We start from the raw sequence: 20988 nt of genomic DNA, 5'->3' as shown, positions 1-20988 counted from the left end.
TAAGAATGGCAATATATGTATATTTTTTCAAACTACTAATTTCCAATTAAAAACAGTTCTGGGAGAATAGGCGTACAATGTTAACAGCCAATGTTGGCCTCTATACCAAATTTCAGTCAAATTTTCGTGAAGTGCAAAAGATATGAAAATCAAACTTGGAAAAACATCAAACTTTAGAGTCCATGTATATTGGACTTTTCCTTCTTGAAATTACCCGGAAAATCTCTCATTTTCATTTGATTCCAATTAAAGAACGCTCTGATATAGATACAGAATACTGAAATAATAAATACTCTCCTGTGCCCCTGGCTGTTAAATCCTTCGCCATCTTCCGATAAGGTATCAATAACATCTATATAAAACACAACAAATACCATTTGGCTTCCATCTGAAGAGTAACACTCCCAAATATCCTAAAAGAAAATAAACGTTGTTCAACGTTGATTCTTTTAAAAAATCATATTTTTTTCCCTCGTCGAAAGCTATTCACGAATGTTCCCATTAACAATTATTTTTTCAAATCAATAATGAAATAACTAATTATAAACCACCACTGTAAAGAGCATATCATAGTACGAAATAAGCCCAGAGCTAGCGGTATAAAATAAAATAATTTCCGTGTACACTCCAATTCGAGAAAGATGTCAATTTCAATTCGAATCCATCTGCGCGTCAGGCGAGCTTTGTGCATGTCTCAAGGCGTCCGAAAAACACTCGAGTTCGGAAACCTCCCCAACGACACACCCTCCGAATCTAAAGGGGTGAAGTCCTCGAAAGCTCGCAAAGCGTTCTCTCCTTTAACGCCGAACGCGTTCTAGTTTTATGGGATGCCCTCTAGCACGACGATGATGCTGCGAAGCCTTTCTCTCACGCTGGCTCAGGGGACTTTGGTTATTGAGGTTGAGATGCCGAGATACATTTTACGGTTATTAATATTTGTCAACTTCATAAACAGAGATTTCCCGGCTTGGGGATGTCTAGCACACGAGAGAATTGCTTCATCAGGAAGTCGTGCACCTGTATTAAATTCTTATTGGGTTCTGATGCCGGGGAAAGAAGCTATTAAGAGACTGGCTTCGATGTATTTCGGATGAATTTCAGTCTTTGCGATGTTATTGGTATAGTATATCCAATGTCACTTGGAGATTATTTCGATTACGGAAGGTTTGTCCAAGTTTCTAGAAGGTCATTGGGGTCCAGGGAATTTATTACCTAACAGTACTTTCAAATAAATCCTGGTATGAAACAGATCGTCTCTAGTACCAGAATGTGTCGATTTGGTTGCTTCTATTGGCTAAAATAGTCCACGTTCCGTCCGGGTGTCAATTTCGTTACTTTTACACACATCTATCACTTCTTAATTATCTTCCTTATGATTCGCTTAGACCAGTGCGTTCCGTAGGCGGATTAATGAAATGAGTCGTTTTACTCGGTTTCACTCCGTTGTGTGATTGATTTCCTATTCGGATGAAGTATATTCAAATTCACCTAAATTATTCCGGAATATTTCTAATATACAAAAGTTTTCCAAATCCCCAGAAATGTATTAGGGAGCAGGTAATATATTGTCTAACTAGTTGATTGTCTATCAGTATAATGTGTATCGGTTTAGTCACTTTCATTGCTCGAAGTAGTTCACCTGCTGCTGCGTGGCAATTTGGTCGCTCTTATTGATAGAAGTTGTGCTCATCTTTCACATCTCATCTAAAGAACTGGTTTGGGGAGATATTAAGAGCCCTTTAAAAGAATTTAATCGAACACCGATGATGTATTCCACAGTCATCTAGAAAATAAGAAAGTTTTTTAATGATTTCGACAATGACGTTTGGCACAATTCTGTAGCACATATCAAAAAAACTGAAAATGAATTTTTTGCGATCAAATCTATTCCTCTAGTTACTTTCAAATTCGATAAGGATACCTCGAGTCCTGAAAAAGGTGATTTTGCATCCTAAGGACCGTCATACCAATGAAAAAAAGATTTTTGGTGATAATTTCACCAAAAAGTTGATTAATTATCAACTTAACACCCACTACATTTTCTGATTAAAATTATCAATGTGATAAGGCAAAATAAGGATAGCTGACATAACAAATAAAGAATGGTCCACAGAATAAAATCAATAACTATTAAGTTTTAAATAAAGAAGTGCTAGAAAGAATAAAAAAAGACCTGAAAATCGAAATTCAGACCTGGAAGAGGAAGAATACCATGTTTGCGGAAACTGAGAACCTGCTTTGGGCAATGCTCAGCAGAATTGTTTCGAGCTGCTACCAACAACATTATGAATGCCAACATTCGGCTTCATCTTTTTTAGGTGAACATTTCCATGTACACCTAAAACATTTTCGTATGTTTATAATTTTATACAACTATCATGTCATCATAGTTAATAATGTGCCTTGCTAGTACATATATTGCAGATCGAGAATATAGATTGATCAAATTAAAATACAGTAAAATAATATTGTAACATTATTGATGTGACAACAAAAGCCATTCACGTCGCGAATTATCTGAAAGAATCGATATCAGAGTTCAAACAGTCGCGTAAATATTAATATATTCAACTCTAATGTTTAACAAAGAGTAGCCAGAGAATTATATAGAGAAAACAACATCTGAGAGGTTGAAAATACTCATATTCCAAATCAAAAATTTCCGATATTTGGATAGCCTATGTTCCCTACAACAAGTGAAAACAACACTGCTCTGTTTCTCTCATGAATCTAACCGGAATATCCATTTTTCAAAGCACTCTCGATTGGAAATCGGCACTCTGATTCCCCAAAGAATATTTGAGATTGAAACAATAATTGCCATTCGCCTCGTGGCTGTCAACATCCCAGATTTCCTCAGAAGATGAATGGGTTTTCTCTCATATATTTGAATATTCATTTTTCTCTTTTTTTTATAAGAAAGACTCCTTCGATCGATGAAAACAATGAATACTCCAGGAAGGCTTCTCTGAATATAACTGCTTCGTGAAAATGCGACACCCATTGGCGTAGAAAGGAACGACTTGAGTGAACAAGACCCCTAAAACTAAGACTCAGGATTAAATTTGAATGGATGATATTTAATTCAAACGACTATGAATAAAACAGATGTGATATATCATGAAACCTTGGATCATTTTCTGTTTGGGAATCGGATATTCAGAGGTAATGTTCTAGAAAATTAACTGGGGATACATTGGATAATTTTCAAAAAAAAAAAATTGGAGAAAATCTGAAATTTCATGGGCGTAGCCAGGGGGGGAAGTTTGGTGTTTCAAACGCACGAAATTTTGCAAAAAGCTTGATATGGTTATTTATATACGCATACAAAATCACAAACCGATCAGATTTGTAATTTCTTAGATATTGGGTATGTATTTTTCGAAATTCTTCTTGAATTTTCTATGGTTCTAATGATGTAATCAACTTGGAATTTTGTATGGATCTTGATATTATTATTTTTTATCACCACTCGAAAACACAACTCATTCTGCATCCCAATGCAATCTCAATCCAACCAACAGTTTTGAAATCAACAAAAAAAAACAAATTATTTCAAACGACTATATTCACGGATTGACCACGGCAATCAAAATGTGAACCTAACCTGAAAATTTCAAGTTTCCACGTACTTCTGTTCGAAAGTTTTCATGTACGTACCTACGGACGGACAGAATCTGATTTAAGGGCAAATTCATCTTTAGTTAATCGAAAGTTTTTATTTGACACCACTCCTGATTCAAAATATTTTTTATTTATATCCACTCTTCGTAATTTATACATCATGTTGATTTGCAAAATTAAAAACCTTTTACAGAATTTATAGTGATCGTGGAATGAGTAAGGAAAATACTTCCAGTCAGAACTTTCGTTGTAGGTAGTGAGAAATTATGAAGCAAAGAAATTTCTTTGGAAAATGTAACTCCTACACTATTAAAAAATATGTCGTGGCTACGCCACTGGCGAAAACCTAAGGTAATTCATCAATCAAAGAAAATTTAATACAACTTCCGCACAGGAGAACTCCTGTATTTTGTTTCAAATAGGTAATATAAGAATTCGTGTAATTTTCGATACAATTAGCGATTCGCAGAATTCAAATTCGTCGAAGTGATTATCTCTGGAACAAAAATCTCAAAGGAAAATCAGAACAAATTAACAATGAAAGAAGAGGAACTATCTCTCAGATTTCTTATGTGCTTTTCATATGAAACAACATAGCCAGACTGAAGAATGAATGTCGAACTCATAAAATTGAGTTATAGACTTCCTCCCTTCATTTCTTGGATGTCAAAGTTGAAGAACTAGGGGGAGTTTCTGTGAACTAAAAAGGAGCTAATTCAATGTTCAGGACAAAGGATAACAATATAAGAGTCAAGTTATTGTGATTATTTTCGAGATGAATGACTCCCACATAATAATAAACAATGGGATGCAATTTTTCACTTCAAGATCCTCAATTCTAAGTTTTCGAATAATGAGAAAATATAGCAAATGAATCGAAACCTTTCGAATTTATACAATGGAACTTAAAACAATTTCAACTAGAAAAAAGGCGAATTATCAAATTCGTGGTCTCAAAATTTAAATAAACTTTTATCTTCGATTTCGAGTGAAAGATAAATATTGTTATAAACAATATTTTTGTTGCGTTGCTCTCGGAAGCAATAATTTACTTTTGGGATCTATTCCAAAAAAATAACCATACATTAAAAAAATCTAGAATTTCTCTCTATCTCTGATATTTGTTTGCATTCCAAATTAAATATTGGGAATTTCAATCTAACAAAGCTGAGATCAATATAAGGTTTATCATTATGTAGCAATAAACCACAAAATTTTATCAAATTGTCATTGATTATTGGCTTATTGTCCTATTCTTCAATGTGAATTGTACATGTAGTGGCTAAGAGGACTGGAGAAATGAAATTCCCTCATGAAATGCTGACGTGATGACCTTCATTTCTAGTCTTTTTCAAGGCTATTCATATGGAGTTCTTATATATTTCAGAAGTAAACATACAATATATCGTCAACAGTTCTAAAACCCTAGATAGACATTTGTCAATTGAATAAAATTTTCAAGAATTGAATTCTAATCTAGGACGAGCATTTATTTTTCCACATTGAAATAAAAGAGAAATTGACACAATGTGTGAATTTTGTTGTTTTCAACGATTAATTATAGAAATTAAGATAAAAACAGGCGATGAACTAAATGGAAATTTTCAACATGATTTTCCAATATTCCTTATGTTCTAATTTTTCTTCACTGGTATCAGATTTTGCTTCTCACTCTTCAAAAACTGCAATATTATATGATCAAATTCAAACCCCATATGCAGGCTCATCATTCACTCCGTTTGTTGAGTCAGCGCATCAATCCTTATTAAATGAATACTTAATCAATTCCTCGGAAAAGCATGACACTATTCATCATTTCTCTTATCCATCATAACTGCTACCAAACAACTCTAGAAAAATCTGGACAATTTGTTGTCTTCTTTCAAGAATATCAACATCTTAATATTATAAAATATATTGATCATATTATTCTTCCTGTATACCTGAATATTTTTCCTTTTCTGAATATACTAAATAATTTTGTCCGAATTTCATATTACTGAGTCGCTACAAGTGATATCTAAGTTTTGTGTTCACAATTTACATATATCGTGAACTATGTATATAGTTCATGAAAGAAGAATCTATTATTCTATGATTCACAATTTACATATATCGTGAACTATGTATATAGTTCATGAAAGAAGAATCTATTATTCTATGAAAATATCTATGATTGCAAACATATAGAGGTTGGAAGGTAATGATCAACCAAGAAAATGAGCAAGAGTACGATGTTATTCTGTATTATTTTCCAAGAGAAAATTTTTCAAAATTCTGGGAATGAAATACATTAACCTTGGAACTTCTGTAACACAATCGATTGGGTTTTAGCCATCTGTTGCCGTCGAGCCGAAGTAACAAACTGAGGATGAATCACCAATGCAGAACACTACAAAGATTGTTAATAAAATTATACAGGTAGTTACCTACTTCGTTAAATAAGTATATCGATTAAAATGTTGAGTACATGCCACAAAGACTAGAGGGCGCAAAGTTAAATATAATTTATACAAAAAAAATTGTCTATAAAATAGTCTCAGTATTGTTGGTAATATATTATTGATCTCGTTAGCAGAAACATACTTTCAATCACGTAATGTTCAATTAATTCAAAATATCAAAATAATTTATAACTAATCTATTACAAATGATTCAGAATCTGGAAATAGAATCTGAAAAAACATTCATTATCGAAATAAAATCACATATTTCTATTGGATCTTTTATAAATTTCTACCATATGACGGCCGAATCAATCAAGATGTTTGTTATTTTTTTCAATAAAGGTTCATAATTTTCTCCAATTGAAAAAAATATTTCAACATATGAAATAATCAATGTTCCAACTAAATTTAAATTTAAAAATGAATATCCCTTTAGAAGTTTAAACCTCGAGATTCACTGATTTTTAGCGTATGTAGGTACCTAGGTTTAATCAAAATTTCAAAACTCCGATCACATATTTGTTGCACCTATGATGCAAATGATGTTTCAACACAAAGTTAGATATTGACTTGGGTAGGGCATAAAGATTTATCCGACATAAGAATACTGAGTAAATAACAATTGATATACATACTTAATTATAGAATCGGCCAGTAATCTTTATTTGGTTTTCTTCAGATAAGGAAAGTCTGGAATCGAAATAATATTCTCAAATACTCCATATCTACTTGTAGTTTTCTCGATTCAACTGCATTTTATATTGAAGAAAAATTTTTTTATCCAGTTTTTCTATGTTCGAATTATTGTTTTGTCATGAGTGACAATTTCAAATTCAAACTTTCAAAAATATTCAGAGGGAATTCCTTTTTCTTTTCATTGGATGCTGTGTTGACTGTTCTAGATACGTTTCAGGTAAGTTCAATATAAGTTCTTCTTCAAACTAAGTATAACAAGGAACAATATGACAAAATTCAAAAATATAAAATTTCGTATATGAGTAACATATTATATTTTTTGCAATCCTGCTATATTCTGAATCCTGAAAAAATTATCAGATTAACTCAAAATGTAGGTATATTCTATCAATGTAGTTATGAAAAATTCAATTGGTCCTCATTTGAAGGCTTTAATTATTCTGAAACTCGATAGTTCTTCTGGATTGAATCACCAAAGAAATATTCAACTCAATTATGAGGAAAATAATCAAATTATTTTCATGCATTTTGAAAAAATTATCAGATTAACTCAAGATGTATATTCTATCAACGTGATTAAAAAAAATTCAGTTGTCTTCTTCATTTGGAAGCTTTAATTATTTTGAAGCGATAGTTCTTCTTGATTGAATTGCTGAAGTATGTTATATATAACTCAATTATGAGGAAAATATTGTTAAAATTTATAACATGTTTTCTTTTTTATTTTTGAAGGTATTTTGTTGTTGAATCTCCCATGATTGCTCTCTCATTCAAATTTTTGTGCATTTAATTAGATTAAATATTTTCTCAAATTATCAACTACTAAGAAAAAATACTGACCTCACACTATAGTCTCAAATAGAATCAAACTTTTATTTATATAAGGTGATGTATTGTACCTCCATGAAATAATTGAATAATCATTCTCAACATTAATTCTAGGTCAACGACACCGTTAGCAGAGTTTGAAGATCACTAACACGTATAGTGACACGAAATTCCTGTTTACATGTTGAATCTTCAGTATCCCAACAATGGACACCTCGAAGAAATATTGTAATCCCAGTCCAGAGAATAGAGCAAATGCGATTTCTAAACTATTTTTTTGGTAAGTTATTTCATATTTTCAATTATCTGCACCCATTTTTTTTTTAAATAATAAGCATCCAAACGTGGAAAATTATTCGGTAGGCAATGAAAACTGAGGTAGTCATTATAATGATTTTTTTCACCTGTGTGTTCTTTAGGTGGGTCATTCCGTTTTTCAAATATGGATACTCCAATAACCTAGGCATGAAAGATATCTACAATACTATGAATGCCGATAAAAGCGAATATTTGGCAAATGAATTAGAAAGGTAATTATTACATTCAGCTTCTCTTCTCATCTGCAATTTTATTGAATACATTATATTCTACTTTTGAATCATTCGTTATTACAGAAATTGGAAAAACGTTATTACAGAAGCCAGTTTCAAAAACACGAAGCCAAGTTTGTTGACTGCAATAAGAAATACTTTCTGGAAGTCTTTCTCCATCGCCGGTATCGTTATCATGTTGAGAATCGTCATCTATTCGTAAGTTGAGCCAATCTTCTCAAATTTATAGTTTCAACACAAACTGTTTCGATAGGTATTTCATGCCAATGGTTCTTTCTGAATTCATAAAAATTTTCAACGAAGTTCCAAGAAATATACGCAAAGGCTGTTACTTAGGCATCACCTTGATCTCCATGAACTTCCTAAACTGCCTCATTGCTCATCAAGGGAACCTTTACACAAAAAGAATAGGAATGAGAGTTAGAGTGGCTTGCTGTTCCCTCATTTACAGAAAGGTGAGTAGTTTATCTCTTATTGGAACGGGTGAATTGTGAGGTTCCTCAGATGAAAATAAAATAGTTCATAAGGTAAGGTAGAGCAGAGTTCTTCATCTAACAACCCTTAGCTTCAGCCCATTCACCAATGAATCACCCTGTATACCTCAACTGAAAATAAGAGAAATCATCTTCCAGGTTTTGAAACTGAGTAAAACATCTTTGGTTGACACTGACGTAGGAATGCTAGTGAACCTCCTTTCTAACGATGTCAACAGATTCGATTTTGCAGCTTCGGTATTTCATTTCATCTGGATAATGCCAATTCAAGCAGTGATTGGTAGCTACGTTATGTATGATTTCGTTGGTCCAGTTGCTTTCGTGGGAATTGGAGCTATGGTTTTGCAAGCTGTACCTCTTCAAGGTGAGAAATAATATCAGATGATGTTCTTTACGTTAACTATGTTCAATTTAATACTATGTTACAAAACCAAGAAAAAGTAAATAGGGTAATAGAATATTTATTACAGTATTAGGATTGCCTAGTATTTAATCAATATAAGATTAGTTTCATCTCAATCCGAGTACTTTGAGCAAATTATTTCTTGTGCTTGAAGAATTATTAACCTCGTGAGCACCGTGAAGCAGTAATTTATTTTAATTATACAATGAGAAAGAATGCTCAAGAGATCATTGAAATATATTGATTGAAGTAAATGATGATTCCCCGACAATTTTTCTGATCTATAGATTTTCTGATTCGAATAGTGTCTTCCTAATGATTACCTATTAGGTTTTCTCTTTTGTCTGGTCAAAATTAGGATATAATTCTAAATTGAAAATTGATCTCATATAACTGGGTTCAAAGGTTTGCTATTCTTTTAATTTCAGGGTATTTTTCTAGATTGCAGGGAAAATTGAGAATGGAAATCGCCTCGAAAACAGACAGCAGAATGAAATTAATGCACGAAATCATATCCGGAATCCAAATGATTAAAATGTACGCCTGGGAGAAGCCATTTGAAAATATGGTCGCACAGCTCAGGATGTAGGTGATGAATAAATAATTGAAGAATTCAGTTCCTCACCTATGTATTGACTTTCAGAAGCGAAATACTACTGATCAGACAAACCTCCTACATCAAAGCATGTTCGACATCAGTCCAAGTTTTCACGGAGAGGGTATCGCTCTACATAATCGTGATTACTTATGTTCTCACTGGACACGAGCTAACAGGAAGCCTGGTATTTGCAATGTCTCAATCTATAAATTTCCTGCAATTAGTGGTTTGCATCATGTTTCCAATGGCTCTTTCCGCATACGCTGAAGCGAAGGCTTCAATCCAAAGGATAGAGAAGTTTTTATCGAAGGAAGAAAGAAACGACATCGGAAAAAATACTGAGACAACCCTTCAAACAGGAGCAGTCAAGTTAGCCAACGTAAACGCTAGATGGCTAGATAGGATGGAAACATTGATCGACGTATCTTTCGAAATCAAACCAGGTGAGGTGTCATAACCCCTTTAAAACAATTTAACAAACAGTAAGGATAAGGTAGTTGTATTAGATTTATCCAAAAAATAGTGTGGCACAACTTTAATCATTAATATTTCAGGTAGTTTCTGCGTCCTTGTCGGCAGTGTTGGTTCTGGAAAGAGCTCCATCCTTCTGTCACTTCTCCGTGAGATACCAATCACGTCAGGAAAAATAGAAGTTGGAGGAACAATGTCTTACGCTTCACAAGAATCATGGATTTTTGGCTCCGACATCAGAAGCAATATACTCTTCGGTCAAACCTTCTGCAAAGAAAGATACGAGAACGTCCTTGAGGCATGCGCTCTGAAAAGGGACCTACAAAATTTCTTGCACGGTGACAGCACCACCATCGGCGAAAAAGGGATGACCTTGAGCGGAGGACAAAGGGCAAGGGTGGGTCTAGCCCGTTGTGTCTACCGTGAAGCTGATATATACCTGTTAGATGACCCATTATCTGCTGTTGATCCCCATGTTGCCAAGCGTATTGTTCAAAAATGCATCTTGGAATTTCTTCAGGGAAAAACAAGAATTGTTGTAACCCATCATATAGAATTTTTGAGTCATGCTGACGTGGTTTTAATTTTCAAAGATGTGAGTAAATGGTACATCTAGTTAAAAAGTAATTATATTCGATTTGTGTTCAGGGTAGAGTGGAAAAGTTCTTGAAACCGAACGAACTATCTAAAAATGAATTGAATATTATCAGACAAACTAGCAATGTCGAGCTTAGAGAGAATAAACTTTTGGAAGAAAAGGCTGAATCAATGTTGTCACTAGGGGTAAGATTCATAATATTGAATAGTCAGAATTTTTCAAGTTGAATATATTTTAGTCGTTTGATTATGAAAACGAAAAGGAAGAAGAGGACAATAAAACCCGAGAGACGCAAGAACTAATCAAAAAAGGTTTGATCTCATTTTCAGTCTACAAAGATTACTACAAAGCAGGAGCTAGCACACTTGTTCTGCTTTTCGAGATGTTTCTCTTCCTAACAGCGCAAAGTTTTTGCATCGGTTCAGATCTGTGGATAACATTTTGGTAAGACTTGCATGCAAATACTGTCGTTCAATAAAAATTGCAGTTAACTTTTAGGACGAATAATATGGATCAGTCAAAAAAAAATCCTCTGGGAAATACCAGTATAGTGATACATCCCAATACTACTATGAATAATACATTGGTGGATACTGTTTGGTCTTGGATCCCCAATATCTTAAATGAGGACCTTTATATACAAGTCTACACAATTCTTATAATATGTGGTGTGGTGCTGACCATTTGGAGATCAATTTTCTTCTATAAAATCTGCATGAAAGCTTCCGAAAAACTTCACAATTCGATGTTCCTGAACATCATGCAAGCAAGAATGAAATTCTATGATACCACCACTTCGGGTAAATGTTTTTTTCATTCCAGTTTTAAGGAATTTTACTTCAATACCGAATAGTCTGGATAACCTTCATTTCTTATGTCAGACTTCATCAGCTCTCATAGCAAGATAATTTTGCATTAGATATAAATCATTTCGAGTGAGCGTGAGAAAGTCTTTTCCACTTCTGGCAAAAGCAAATCAAATGCCTGAACTCTCCCAAATTGAGTGTTAAATACTCAATCTTCTAAATTTACTTTCTACTATATATGGAACTCAAGTCTCAAATATTCTGTTACTAATACATAGAAGAATTGTAAGAGAATCTCCTTGTCCTCAGGAAAGATCCTCAACAGGTTTTCGAAAGATATGGGTGCTATAGACGAGCAACTTCCTAGTGTCACCCTGCTTTCTGTTCAAGTTATACTCATAGGCATAGGAATTTCAACACTTGTGATCATCAAATCACCTTGGATGGCTATACCTACCGTGGTCATAGGACTATTCGTCTTCTGGTTCCGAAGAATCTTTCTGAAGGGTGCACAAGATGTGAAAAGACTAGAAGGAAAAGGTATCCTTGCTTAGTGTTCTCAGTTCCTTGAGTTTTGAAAAACTAATATTGATTTCAGCAAAAGCACCAGTATTTTCATATGTAGCTGCAACTCTGAACGGTATAACCACCATAAGATCGGCAAATGCCGAAGAAGTCCTCAGAAGAGAATTCGATACATTACAAGATCAACACACTGCAACATGGTACCTGTTACTAGTCCTTTTTGATGCTTTTGGGTTCTTCTTGAATACTATAACCATAATTTTCCTATTCATCTTAACATTCCAGTCTCTCTTCGATGATAAAGGTGTGTTAAATTATCGTTAAATCCCAACTTTAACACGTCGTTTTCAGCTCTGAGTGGAGATGTTGGGTTGATAGTTTCGCAAAGCCTCATCATCATTGGTGTCCTTCAGTTAGGAGCTAGAAACACGGCCGATGTTGCCACGCATATGACAAGTGTTGAACGTGTTCTCAAGTACACGAGACTCGATAAAGAGGGACCGTTCCAGTCAATCTGCAAACCACCTCCGTTCTGGCCACAAGCTGGTGGGATAAGATTCAAGAACGTAAATTCAACTCTCAGTTTAGGCGAACAACCAGTTCTCAAAGATGTGAATATCGAAATTGAGCCAAGTGAAAAGGTGATTAGAATTTGAACGTCATATAGGGTTTTCACAATGCATATCAGCCACCTTTTGAGGGATGGCTTTGTTTCATGCAAAATTCATGATGGAGTCATCATCATCATGGCAACTCTGTTATGAGAGAGAGAGAGAGAAAGAGAGAAAAAGTGGTCTCTGTCATCCTTATTAACAAATAATCAGCCTTAAATCTCATCATCCTTTCAGATTGGTATCGTTGGAAGAACAGGAGCAGGAAAGTCCAGTCTTGTCTCTGCTTTATTCAGGCTAATCTCCATCGAAGGTTCCATAGAAATCGATGGGGTGGATATCATGAAAGTTGGCCTAATTGACCTGAGAACTGGAATTTCTGTTATACCCCAAGAACCTGTGCTTTTCTCTGGAAGTATTCGCTATAACCTGGACCCTTTTGGCAAATGTGACGACCAAACCTTATGGCAAGCTCTGTACTGCGTAAGTTCGTCAAATCAGCAAGGATTTTTATATTCAAATTTTGTTTTTTCAGGTTGAATTGAGGCACGCAATCGAGAACCTCGATATGAATGTATCTGAAGGTGGTTCCAATTTCAGTGTTGGTCAACGACAACTCATATGTCTGGCAAGAGCCATCATAAGAGATAATAAGATTCTAGTTATGGATGAAGCGACTGCAAATGTTGACCCAACGTGAGTATATAGTCATAATTCAACACATAGTGATATATAAAATATACTCACCGAAAATATAAAATAAAATTTTTTATACAACTCATTCATTGACTAAACCTTGAAAATTAGAAACTTGATGCATAGGCCAATCAATGAAGAATCTTGAGCGTTGAAATTTCAACCAATAATTGAATAATTGAATTTCCAGAACCGATGCATTGATCCAGAAATCCATCAGAAAAAATTTCAAACACTGCACAGTACTGACTGTGGCTCATAGACTCAACACTATAATGGATTCCGACAGAGTAATAGTTATGGAAACTGGAAGAGTTCATGAATTTGCTACACCACATGAATTACTGCAAGATCCTGCGAGTCTATTTAGTAAAATGGTAGCGAAATGTGGTACCGTGATGGAGACAGAATTGAAGAGAATAGCAAAGGAACATTATAATAGTAAAGAACAGAGTTGATGGGTCAAATGAACAATGAACTCGAGTTTTCAATAAAAGTCTCTATCAACAAAAATGAAAAGTTTTATTTATTAAAATAAATATCATCATGCCTTGACTCATGTTGGACAATATCTCTTCTTTTTAACTCATTTCTTCTGTTTTTGTTTTCTCGATCTTTTGGCTTTTCTTCTTCTTTTGTTTAAATCACAGTTTTGATATAGAATTTCACATTTTGCTCTCCCTAAACCTAATATCGATGCTTTGAGACTATCCAACATAGATGTATATGGATGAGCATTAATACCTAGTCTACTGGTCAGCCAACTCATCCCCAAACTGAAACAAAAGACAGAAAATGTTTGTATAAAAAACATTTGTATGGCATATTGGATGAAATGAGTTTCCTACTCGAACAGAATTGATTTATATCAAAGTATAGGCAGAAATTGATCTGAATGTTGAAAAATTGTTGGCAACGTTAAACATATGGAACATGAATACCCATCACATCAATTTGTTTATCAAATACTGGAATGTTTAGAAGTTGGAAATCCATTCATTACTCACCCCCAAACAGGTATCCAAATTTTATTGGTATCTTCCAATTGCCTGGAGTATCTGTTGTTTTCACATAATGTTTTCCTCAAACAGACTCCATTATCAGTACTTGCTAAAGTAGCGGCCTCTATGGACACGAGAACTCTCCTAGCCAACTCATTCAAAGCGAAATTATTAGGATCCACCACTTTTGGCACATCCCTTCTGTTTCTATAATTAGTGCTGCTGTAGCTACCCGTTCCATCAAAAGCTGGTCCTACAGGTACCTCAACAGCCTCTTCCGTTTCCACGGTGATATCATCTTGAATTCTGCTTCCTGTTGCAGTCCCTCCACCAGTCGATGTACCTCGTGTATCTGTACCTCCTGTTGCTGTACCTCCTGTCGCTGTTCCTCCTGTAGAAGTTCCACCAGTCGCTGTACCTCCAGTAGCGGTACCGGTACCTGAGAAATTAGAAATCCATTAAATTTTCTAAGATTAATATATTTTGTTGACCACATCTTTGTAAGCGCCGGAAATATTAGTTCCACCTGACAACCGCTGATTCATTTAGAATATTGAAGTTGAATTTTTCATTGTGTGCAACTGATGCAAAAAGTTTTTCTTCATTTTCTTCTGGAAGAAGATATAAAGAAAATATTTTAGAAGGAAACAAAAAAAAAATTTCCGAACTATCAGTGATAGATATACATATAATGTAAATCTTGGTCCAATATATTTGGCAAAATGCAGATGTTGTGTGAATTTACATCAAAATATCAAAATATTCCATGTTGGTTCAGGGATACCCTGTATTATCTACAATGCAGGGTATCATCTATAGATGATTATCTGATCTGAATGTAATACTGAATTCGAAATATGTGATTCTCGGGAATAGAAGAAGTGTTGAAAGTCTAAATAAAGTACAGTTACATTATTCTGATGAATATTAAGACAGAAGAGATGAAAAAAGCAAGTGAAAATCATTAAACGATTTCAAAATTATTTGCGGCATCCTAAATTGGATCCCTATAATATAATTTTTTTCCTGTTGAAGCATTGGCGTTAGTACCTTAATGAGATCAAATTTACCTCTTTCATATTTGATGCTATGAAAACCGTTCAAAGGAATCATATTTCTTTGTTGCTCATTAGTATTATCGACTATACCAAGTCTTTCCATTACTTTCTTACGCAATAACTGATTCCGAAAATCCCCATTCAAAAAGAATAAATCCTTAATCCTTTCACTATCCATGTCTAAATTATCACCGCTATCATCACCACCACCTTGTTCAATGTCTTCTCCACCGTTTTCATTATCACCACCACCACCACTCATGCCTTCCTCATTACCACCCTCCGTATCTATTTGACCCTCATCCCCATTTCCCTCAGTCTCCATTCCGTCTCCGTTTTCTGAACCACCTGGCATATCACTTTCTCCCGTATCTGCATCACCAGCATCACCTCCTTCCATTTCATCACCTCCCATATCTTGTTCACCTGTTCCAGTTTCCATATCATCTCCACCTGGGGCATCCCCTCCCATTTCATCACCTGTGGTGCCTCCTTCCATATCATCTCCACCACCTCCTGTACCCATATCATCACCACCAGCAGTATCACCTCCCATTTCTCCTTCTTCCATATCTGGTGGGCTTGGATCTCCACCTTCCATGTCATCTCCACCTCCAGTATCTACTTCCATACCTCCACCTCCCATATCATCGCCTCCCATATCACCACCTTCCCCTGTATCCCCACCACCTTCCCCCATTTCACCACCACCTTCAGCATCATCTCCCCCTCCATCTCCTCCACCCATGCCATCGCCTCCAATATCATCTCCTTCTACTCCAGGCATGCCACCTCCATCACCACCTGGCGGTTCTACAACACCTTCTTGATCCATTCCAGAAGTTGATGTTTCGGTAATACCTGTATTTGTTGGCATCATCATCCCCATAGCTGTTGTCGTTGTATTGGTCTGAAAGCATATTAGATTCATATAAATTGTGGAAATACAAGCTTCTGAGAGGAATTGAAAACACAAAATAAGTTCAAGATGATTTTCTTATGAGCTTTGCGTTCTCTTTCGGAATGAAACAAATATTTGGTAATTTCAAAACTTCTACTCTTAACATTCTTTTTCAGACTTTTTCTGATAATTTTCTGAACAACTTTGGTTTCACATCTGTCTGTCGGGCTATAAGTCTGCAATCTATTGAACCAGCCTTAAAATTTTCAATTCTTACTTACAGTCATTGATATGCACATAACAACGTGAACGATGAACATCCCAAATGAAAGGAAAGCCAATGCTGTGAGCGCAATCTCAAAAAGTTCTGTGAGGCCTTCTTTCTTGTCAACGTACTTAATATGGTGATGATGCTTAGGTACATGAATCACTTGCTCATGTATGATTGGATGATGTCCTCCCCCATATGAACCTATGAAAAAATAACGTCAAAAATATCTTCAATTGATGGATAAAAACTGATAATAACGTGCTTCTTTATTTTGAAAGTAATGAGGAACAGACGTCATACACAGAAGGCTGCAACAACGACTAGAAGATGGTTAATTAAATTCAAATAAACAGCAATAAGAGCCAGAATATTCTTCTACAAAAAAGGAGAATAAAGGTCAACTGAAATCTATGGATGAAATGAAGAAATGAAGCCAATTTTCTAGGTGTTGCTCTAGATAAAAGACTTTTGAAAAACCATATAAAATATGCATTGCACAATACAAATTCAGCAATAAGCATTATTTACTCACTTATAAGCATAAAGAACCAAATGAACCAAAATTTCAAACAGAGAACAGTCAAATGCAAGCTCAACAGATGGATCGGCAGCATAGGTCTTACAGCCAAGAACCATATCAAGAAGATACAAACGACAGAAAATAAACGGTTAAGCTGCAATGAATATGTCGTAGCAAATCCAAAAAGACTTAGAATGAGGGAGATACACAGATTTCCTGAAGGGCAAGGCCAAGAAGATTTTTGAAGAAGCAAGTCAACATCCAGATGACGAACTAAATAAACTAGTTGACTACAAACCTATTGAAGAAGAGATTAATAGAAACCCAGGTCAAACTAATTTTCAAATATCACAAAGAAGAGAATCTACGACGAAGGACATAGATATACACGAAAACCACATGACAGAAATAGTGATAGAGCTACAAACAAAAAGGGCCAAAAAATTGAGAACATCTGGTTATGTTTAGTGTGGTAGGTCGTGTTTTCTAAGGTGGAGTCCCACACTGTTCGACCTTTTATAAAGTAGTTCGTTCATGAGGATTTCACAAAAAAAAAGTTGAAATAAATACCTCCGGAATATGGAGATATTCTTCTCCCAATCCCTCGAAACCCAGCAAAATCTAGCAATTTCGTCCTTTCAGGGTTTTACGTAATAAAACCTACCTCCACCAGAATGCCCTCCAATACTTGACCCGCCAAAATATCCTGCCCCGCTACTGGATGGATGTGGATGTGGATATCCACCTCCTCCTGATACAAATATTCCTTCGCCACTATGTCCAAGTTTCGCAGGTGAATGAGTTGGTTTTGGTTGGTGAATGTAATCATATCCTAAAACTTGCTCATCGTAAGCTTCATCTTCTCTCTCCTCTTCATCTTTGATTGCATCTGATCTCTTGTCCATCTCGTAATGCTTGTATATATCCTCTAAAGTTGTGCTCCTGGAAAAATACATCTTTATGCTGGAGTTCTTATAGGAAGGGAAGACTCACTTAGAAAGCCAGTTTTTGTAGTTGGATGACCCTTCGTCTTCCAATAACCCATTCTGTATAGATTTTGTTTCTGCAGATTGGAGAGTACTTAATCCAGGTCCGTGGCTTATTACTCCCATTCGTTTGTTTATTTGCGACATCGACATGTCGTGGACTATTTGTTCAGCTATGTAATTTCTACATAAATATTCGTTCATCATCTGTCTGAAAATTTATTAGTCGGGTTTACAGGTGAATTTTTACTGTAGAAGTTTAGCTGAATGGAAAAATGGAATCCTAAAATGTCTAGTAATAAGAATACCTAATATATGATTCATTATTTCTTTCTATCTTGTACAATATTCCAAATCATCAAAATGATCAGCTCCCAGAATGAAAAAACTTGGGGCATTAAGGTTCAGAACTAGTTTTTCTGCGTCGAATGCCTAACTCTAAGCCTCAAATTCCACAAGTTAATACTTGTATAGTATCTTTATTCTAACAATGCCAAGGATGGCAAACCCGAGACGCCAACTGTTTCCAAGTTGAAAACGCACACAAAACTGGACTTTTTCTTAGGTTTGTGTTGTGAACCCTGTGCTTTGTTGCCGAAGTATTTATTCTGATTCTAGGTATTTATTTCATTCGTAAAAATTTCGATTCTGCTGTACTCATTTTTATCAGCATTAATATGAAGTATTGAGATAAAAAGAATTTGAGTTAACCATGATCAATTTTCCAATATGCAACTAGAATTTCAAAATTTGTTTTGTGAGCAATGAAAGGGTCTTTTTGATAGTCTGGCAAAGCCACTTTGATCACTCAAAGGAAACTATCGTTGCCAGACAGAGATAGTAATCATTGCTCAAATTAATGAACAGTTACAATAACTTATATAATTTTGTTCAATGTTTTTCAGCACAACTCCCTAGGTTAACATGATCCTATATGAACATGTCATCAATTCTCGGAAAAATGTTTTTCACATTTTGAAATTTGTAGAATCCAATAATCAAATATAAAAACTTTCATCCTTCCACCGTCCAGAAATTTTCTCGGAGGTACTTATCGAACTCCTCCTAGCTCAAGACCATGATCCATTGGCTTTAGGAGGAAAAAATCAAGGAAACTATGTTTGAAAAATTTGTGGGAAGCTTAACACAAAACAATTCTGAAATTGGAAATATGTTTTCTAGGAATTTTTTCGAATCCCGCCACTGATTATTGATCAAATTCTTTTTGTCGATATTTAGCGTTGAATCCTAATCCATATAGAGTAAAATTCCCAGTGTTTCATGCAAATAGCTATTACATTTTCAAAGAAAAACTTTTGACAGGATGGAGGATGGATGAATTCTTTTATTCGATTTCATATTCCACACTCTCCCAGAGTAAACTAAAGTGTGCTTAAAAGTTTTGAAAAAATTATTACTTTACCTACCAATTCCAAAAGTTTTCTATAGTTAATGAATAATGATCTATCTACGATTTTTTTATTGACACACAATGTCTACGTTCCCTTATTTTTATGAATGAATGAGATAAATGCAGTAGGTATGCTACATCAATATTGAACTGATTATTTCAGACTGAATTGGAAACATTACAAATTGAAAATTTAGAATATCAAGAATTGACTCACATACCTAAGTGAATTTGACCACAGTTTCAGGTGATATAATGAAAAATCTTCTGAAACCTAAATTGATTTTCCTTTGATTATTATGATTTTTTGATATTATTGATATATTACCTACCTGTGATATCCCATGGTGACAATAGCTTTATCTAAACTTCCATCAAATCCGGCTACAGAAGTCATATTGGAAAATCTGATAGTCTTATTGCTGATCGGATTTTCCAACATCAACAAAGTGGTCGGCATATATTCCGGAGAAAGAAAATCATCAACATCGATCACATTTTCACATATACAGTAACATATCACAAGAAATATATTGAGCAAAACCTGGAAATTATTCATAGTGAACAGTCAGTCTTGATACCTTCAACAACACTTAATGAGATTCTTTCGAGATTTTTGATCTCTATTGATATGGTTGAAAAATTTCGTTAATATCTTAGCGTAAAATGTCGTTGCATAATGACATAATAACACTATTTTATTATTCCGTTAGAGGAAGCGGCATAATCTCAGTTATTTTTAAACGTCCGTGTCAATCTTCACGGGTTATTGAAGTAAGTGAATCGAGAAGGGTGGAAGTTGAAAATTAGAATTGAAAAAAATCGAGAAAAAAATTATAGAAGCACTGAATTGGGGTCAAGAGCATTCGAGCCCTCGCTTATTGTGCCCTTGTTGTCTACAAATCTGCATATAGGTATATATCCCCCAATGAGTCTCGAGTCTAAAAAGTAAAAACACATATTTTCTGAAAAATTCAACTTTATTCGTCAACATAATCATCTTCAAGAGTGATACATATGCTCCAACTCTCCTTTCCTTTTCAGTCCTTTTTCTGTCCAAAGATTACTCTCTGCGTTTTCATAAGACCCAATAACTCAAAAGACCTGCCAATAGCCTTATGGAAAAATTGTCACCGCTTGGTTTTTCTGAATTTTTCTTGTGTTGTATAATATGGAAATGATATTTCTGTATCTAAAGAACATTTCTCGTAAGAAAACATTTTGAATGACACAGTTTTGCGCGACAAATATTATTTACACATAAGGTTATAATTATATATTAAACTGGTTTTCAATAAAAATTATTGTTAGATACGGGGTGAGTCGAACATTATTCAAAAGTTTTTCATTTAAGATGTTTCTCTACGAAAAATGTTACTCTGCAGAAATGCTAATTTCTGTATCTCGGAAGCTAGTCATAGGATTGAGTTAGACGCATTGATTTTCTTGTTCAGGAGGTTATATTCTACAACATATGAAAAATTCAGAAAAA

The 20988-nt window shown here is 34.7% G+C and overlaps 2 protein-coding genes across 2 annotated transcripts; one reads left to right on the top strand and one right to left on the bottom strand.

Annotated features, from left to right (window-relative positions):
- The first annotated feature begins 6800 nt into the window (after window positions 1-6800).
- Window positions 6801-13861, top strand: LOC123677063 (ATP-binding cassette sub-family C member 4-like). Its single transcript, XM_045613503.1, has 18 exons — window positions 6801-6984; window positions 7710-7875; window positions 8015-8125; window positions 8210-8344; window positions 8400-8601; window positions 8779-9004; window positions 9472-9628; window positions 9687-10084; window positions 10196-10707; window positions 10761-10895; window positions 10949-11154; window positions 11209-11510; window positions 11826-12056; window positions 12115-12345; window positions 12393-12682; window positions 12890-13135; window positions 13188-13348; window positions 13539-13861. Exons 2-18 carry the CDS (start codon window positions 7802-7804, stop codon window positions 13804-13806), a joined length of 3885 nt encoding a protein of 1294 aa, XP_045469459.1. The 5' UTR covers window positions 6801-6984; window positions 7710-7801; the 3' UTR covers window positions 13807-13861.
- A 41-nt stretch (window positions 13862-13902) lies between these two features.
- LOC123677064 lies at window positions 13903-20103 on the bottom strand. Its single transcript, XM_045613504.1, has 7 exons — window positions 19829-20103; window positions 18093-18296; window positions 17764-18041; window positions 16590-16780; window positions 15420-16317; window positions 14356-14788; window positions 13903-14124 (listed from the first exon to the last, which is right to left on the bottom strand). The coding sequence occupies exons 1-7, from the start codon at window positions 20053-20055 to the stop codon at window positions 13935-13937; spliced, it is 2421 nt and encodes an 806-aa protein (XP_045469460.1). The 5' UTR covers window positions 20056-20103; the 3' UTR covers window positions 13903-13934.
- Window positions 20104-20988: the final 885 nt, after the last annotated feature.

The sequence above is a fragment of the Harmonia axyridis genome, chromosome 3 (genome assembly GCF_914767665.1).
Source record: "Harmonia axyridis chromosome 3, icHarAxyr1.1, whole genome shotgun sequence".
In the NCBI taxonomy this organism is placed as follows: domain Eukaryota; kingdom Metazoa; phylum Arthropoda; class Insecta; order Coleoptera; family Coccinellidae; genus Harmonia; species Harmonia axyridis.
The sequence above is the reverse complement of the archived record's forward strand: the minus strand, read 5'-3'. Positions and strand labels throughout refer to the sequence as shown.

Coding starts and splice junctions, on each gene's coding strand:
- LOC123677063 (XM_045613503.1), top strand. CDS start 7,802: ATGGACACCTCGAAGAAATATTGTAATCCCAGTCCAGAGAATAGAGCA. Junction 10,708..10,760: donor TGGTTTTAATTTTCAAAGAT/GTGAGTAAATGG, acceptor ATTTGTGTTCAG/GGTAGAGTGGAAAAGTTCTT. Junction 13,136..13,187: donor TATGGCAAGCTCTGTACTGC/GTAAGTTCGTCA, acceptor TTGTTTTTTCAG/GTTGAATTGAGGCACGCAAT.
- LOC123677064 (XM_045613504.1), bottom strand. CDS start 20,055: ATGAATAATTTCCAGGTTTTGCTCAATATATTTCTTGTGATATGTTAC. Junction 18,297..19,828: donor GTCACCATGGGATATCACAG/GTAGGTAATATA, acceptor ATAAATTTTCAG/ACAGATGATGAACGAATATT. Junction 16,318..16,589: donor TTATGTGCATATCAATGACT/GTAAGTAAGAAT, acceptor ATATGCTTTCAG/ACCAATACAACGACAACAGC.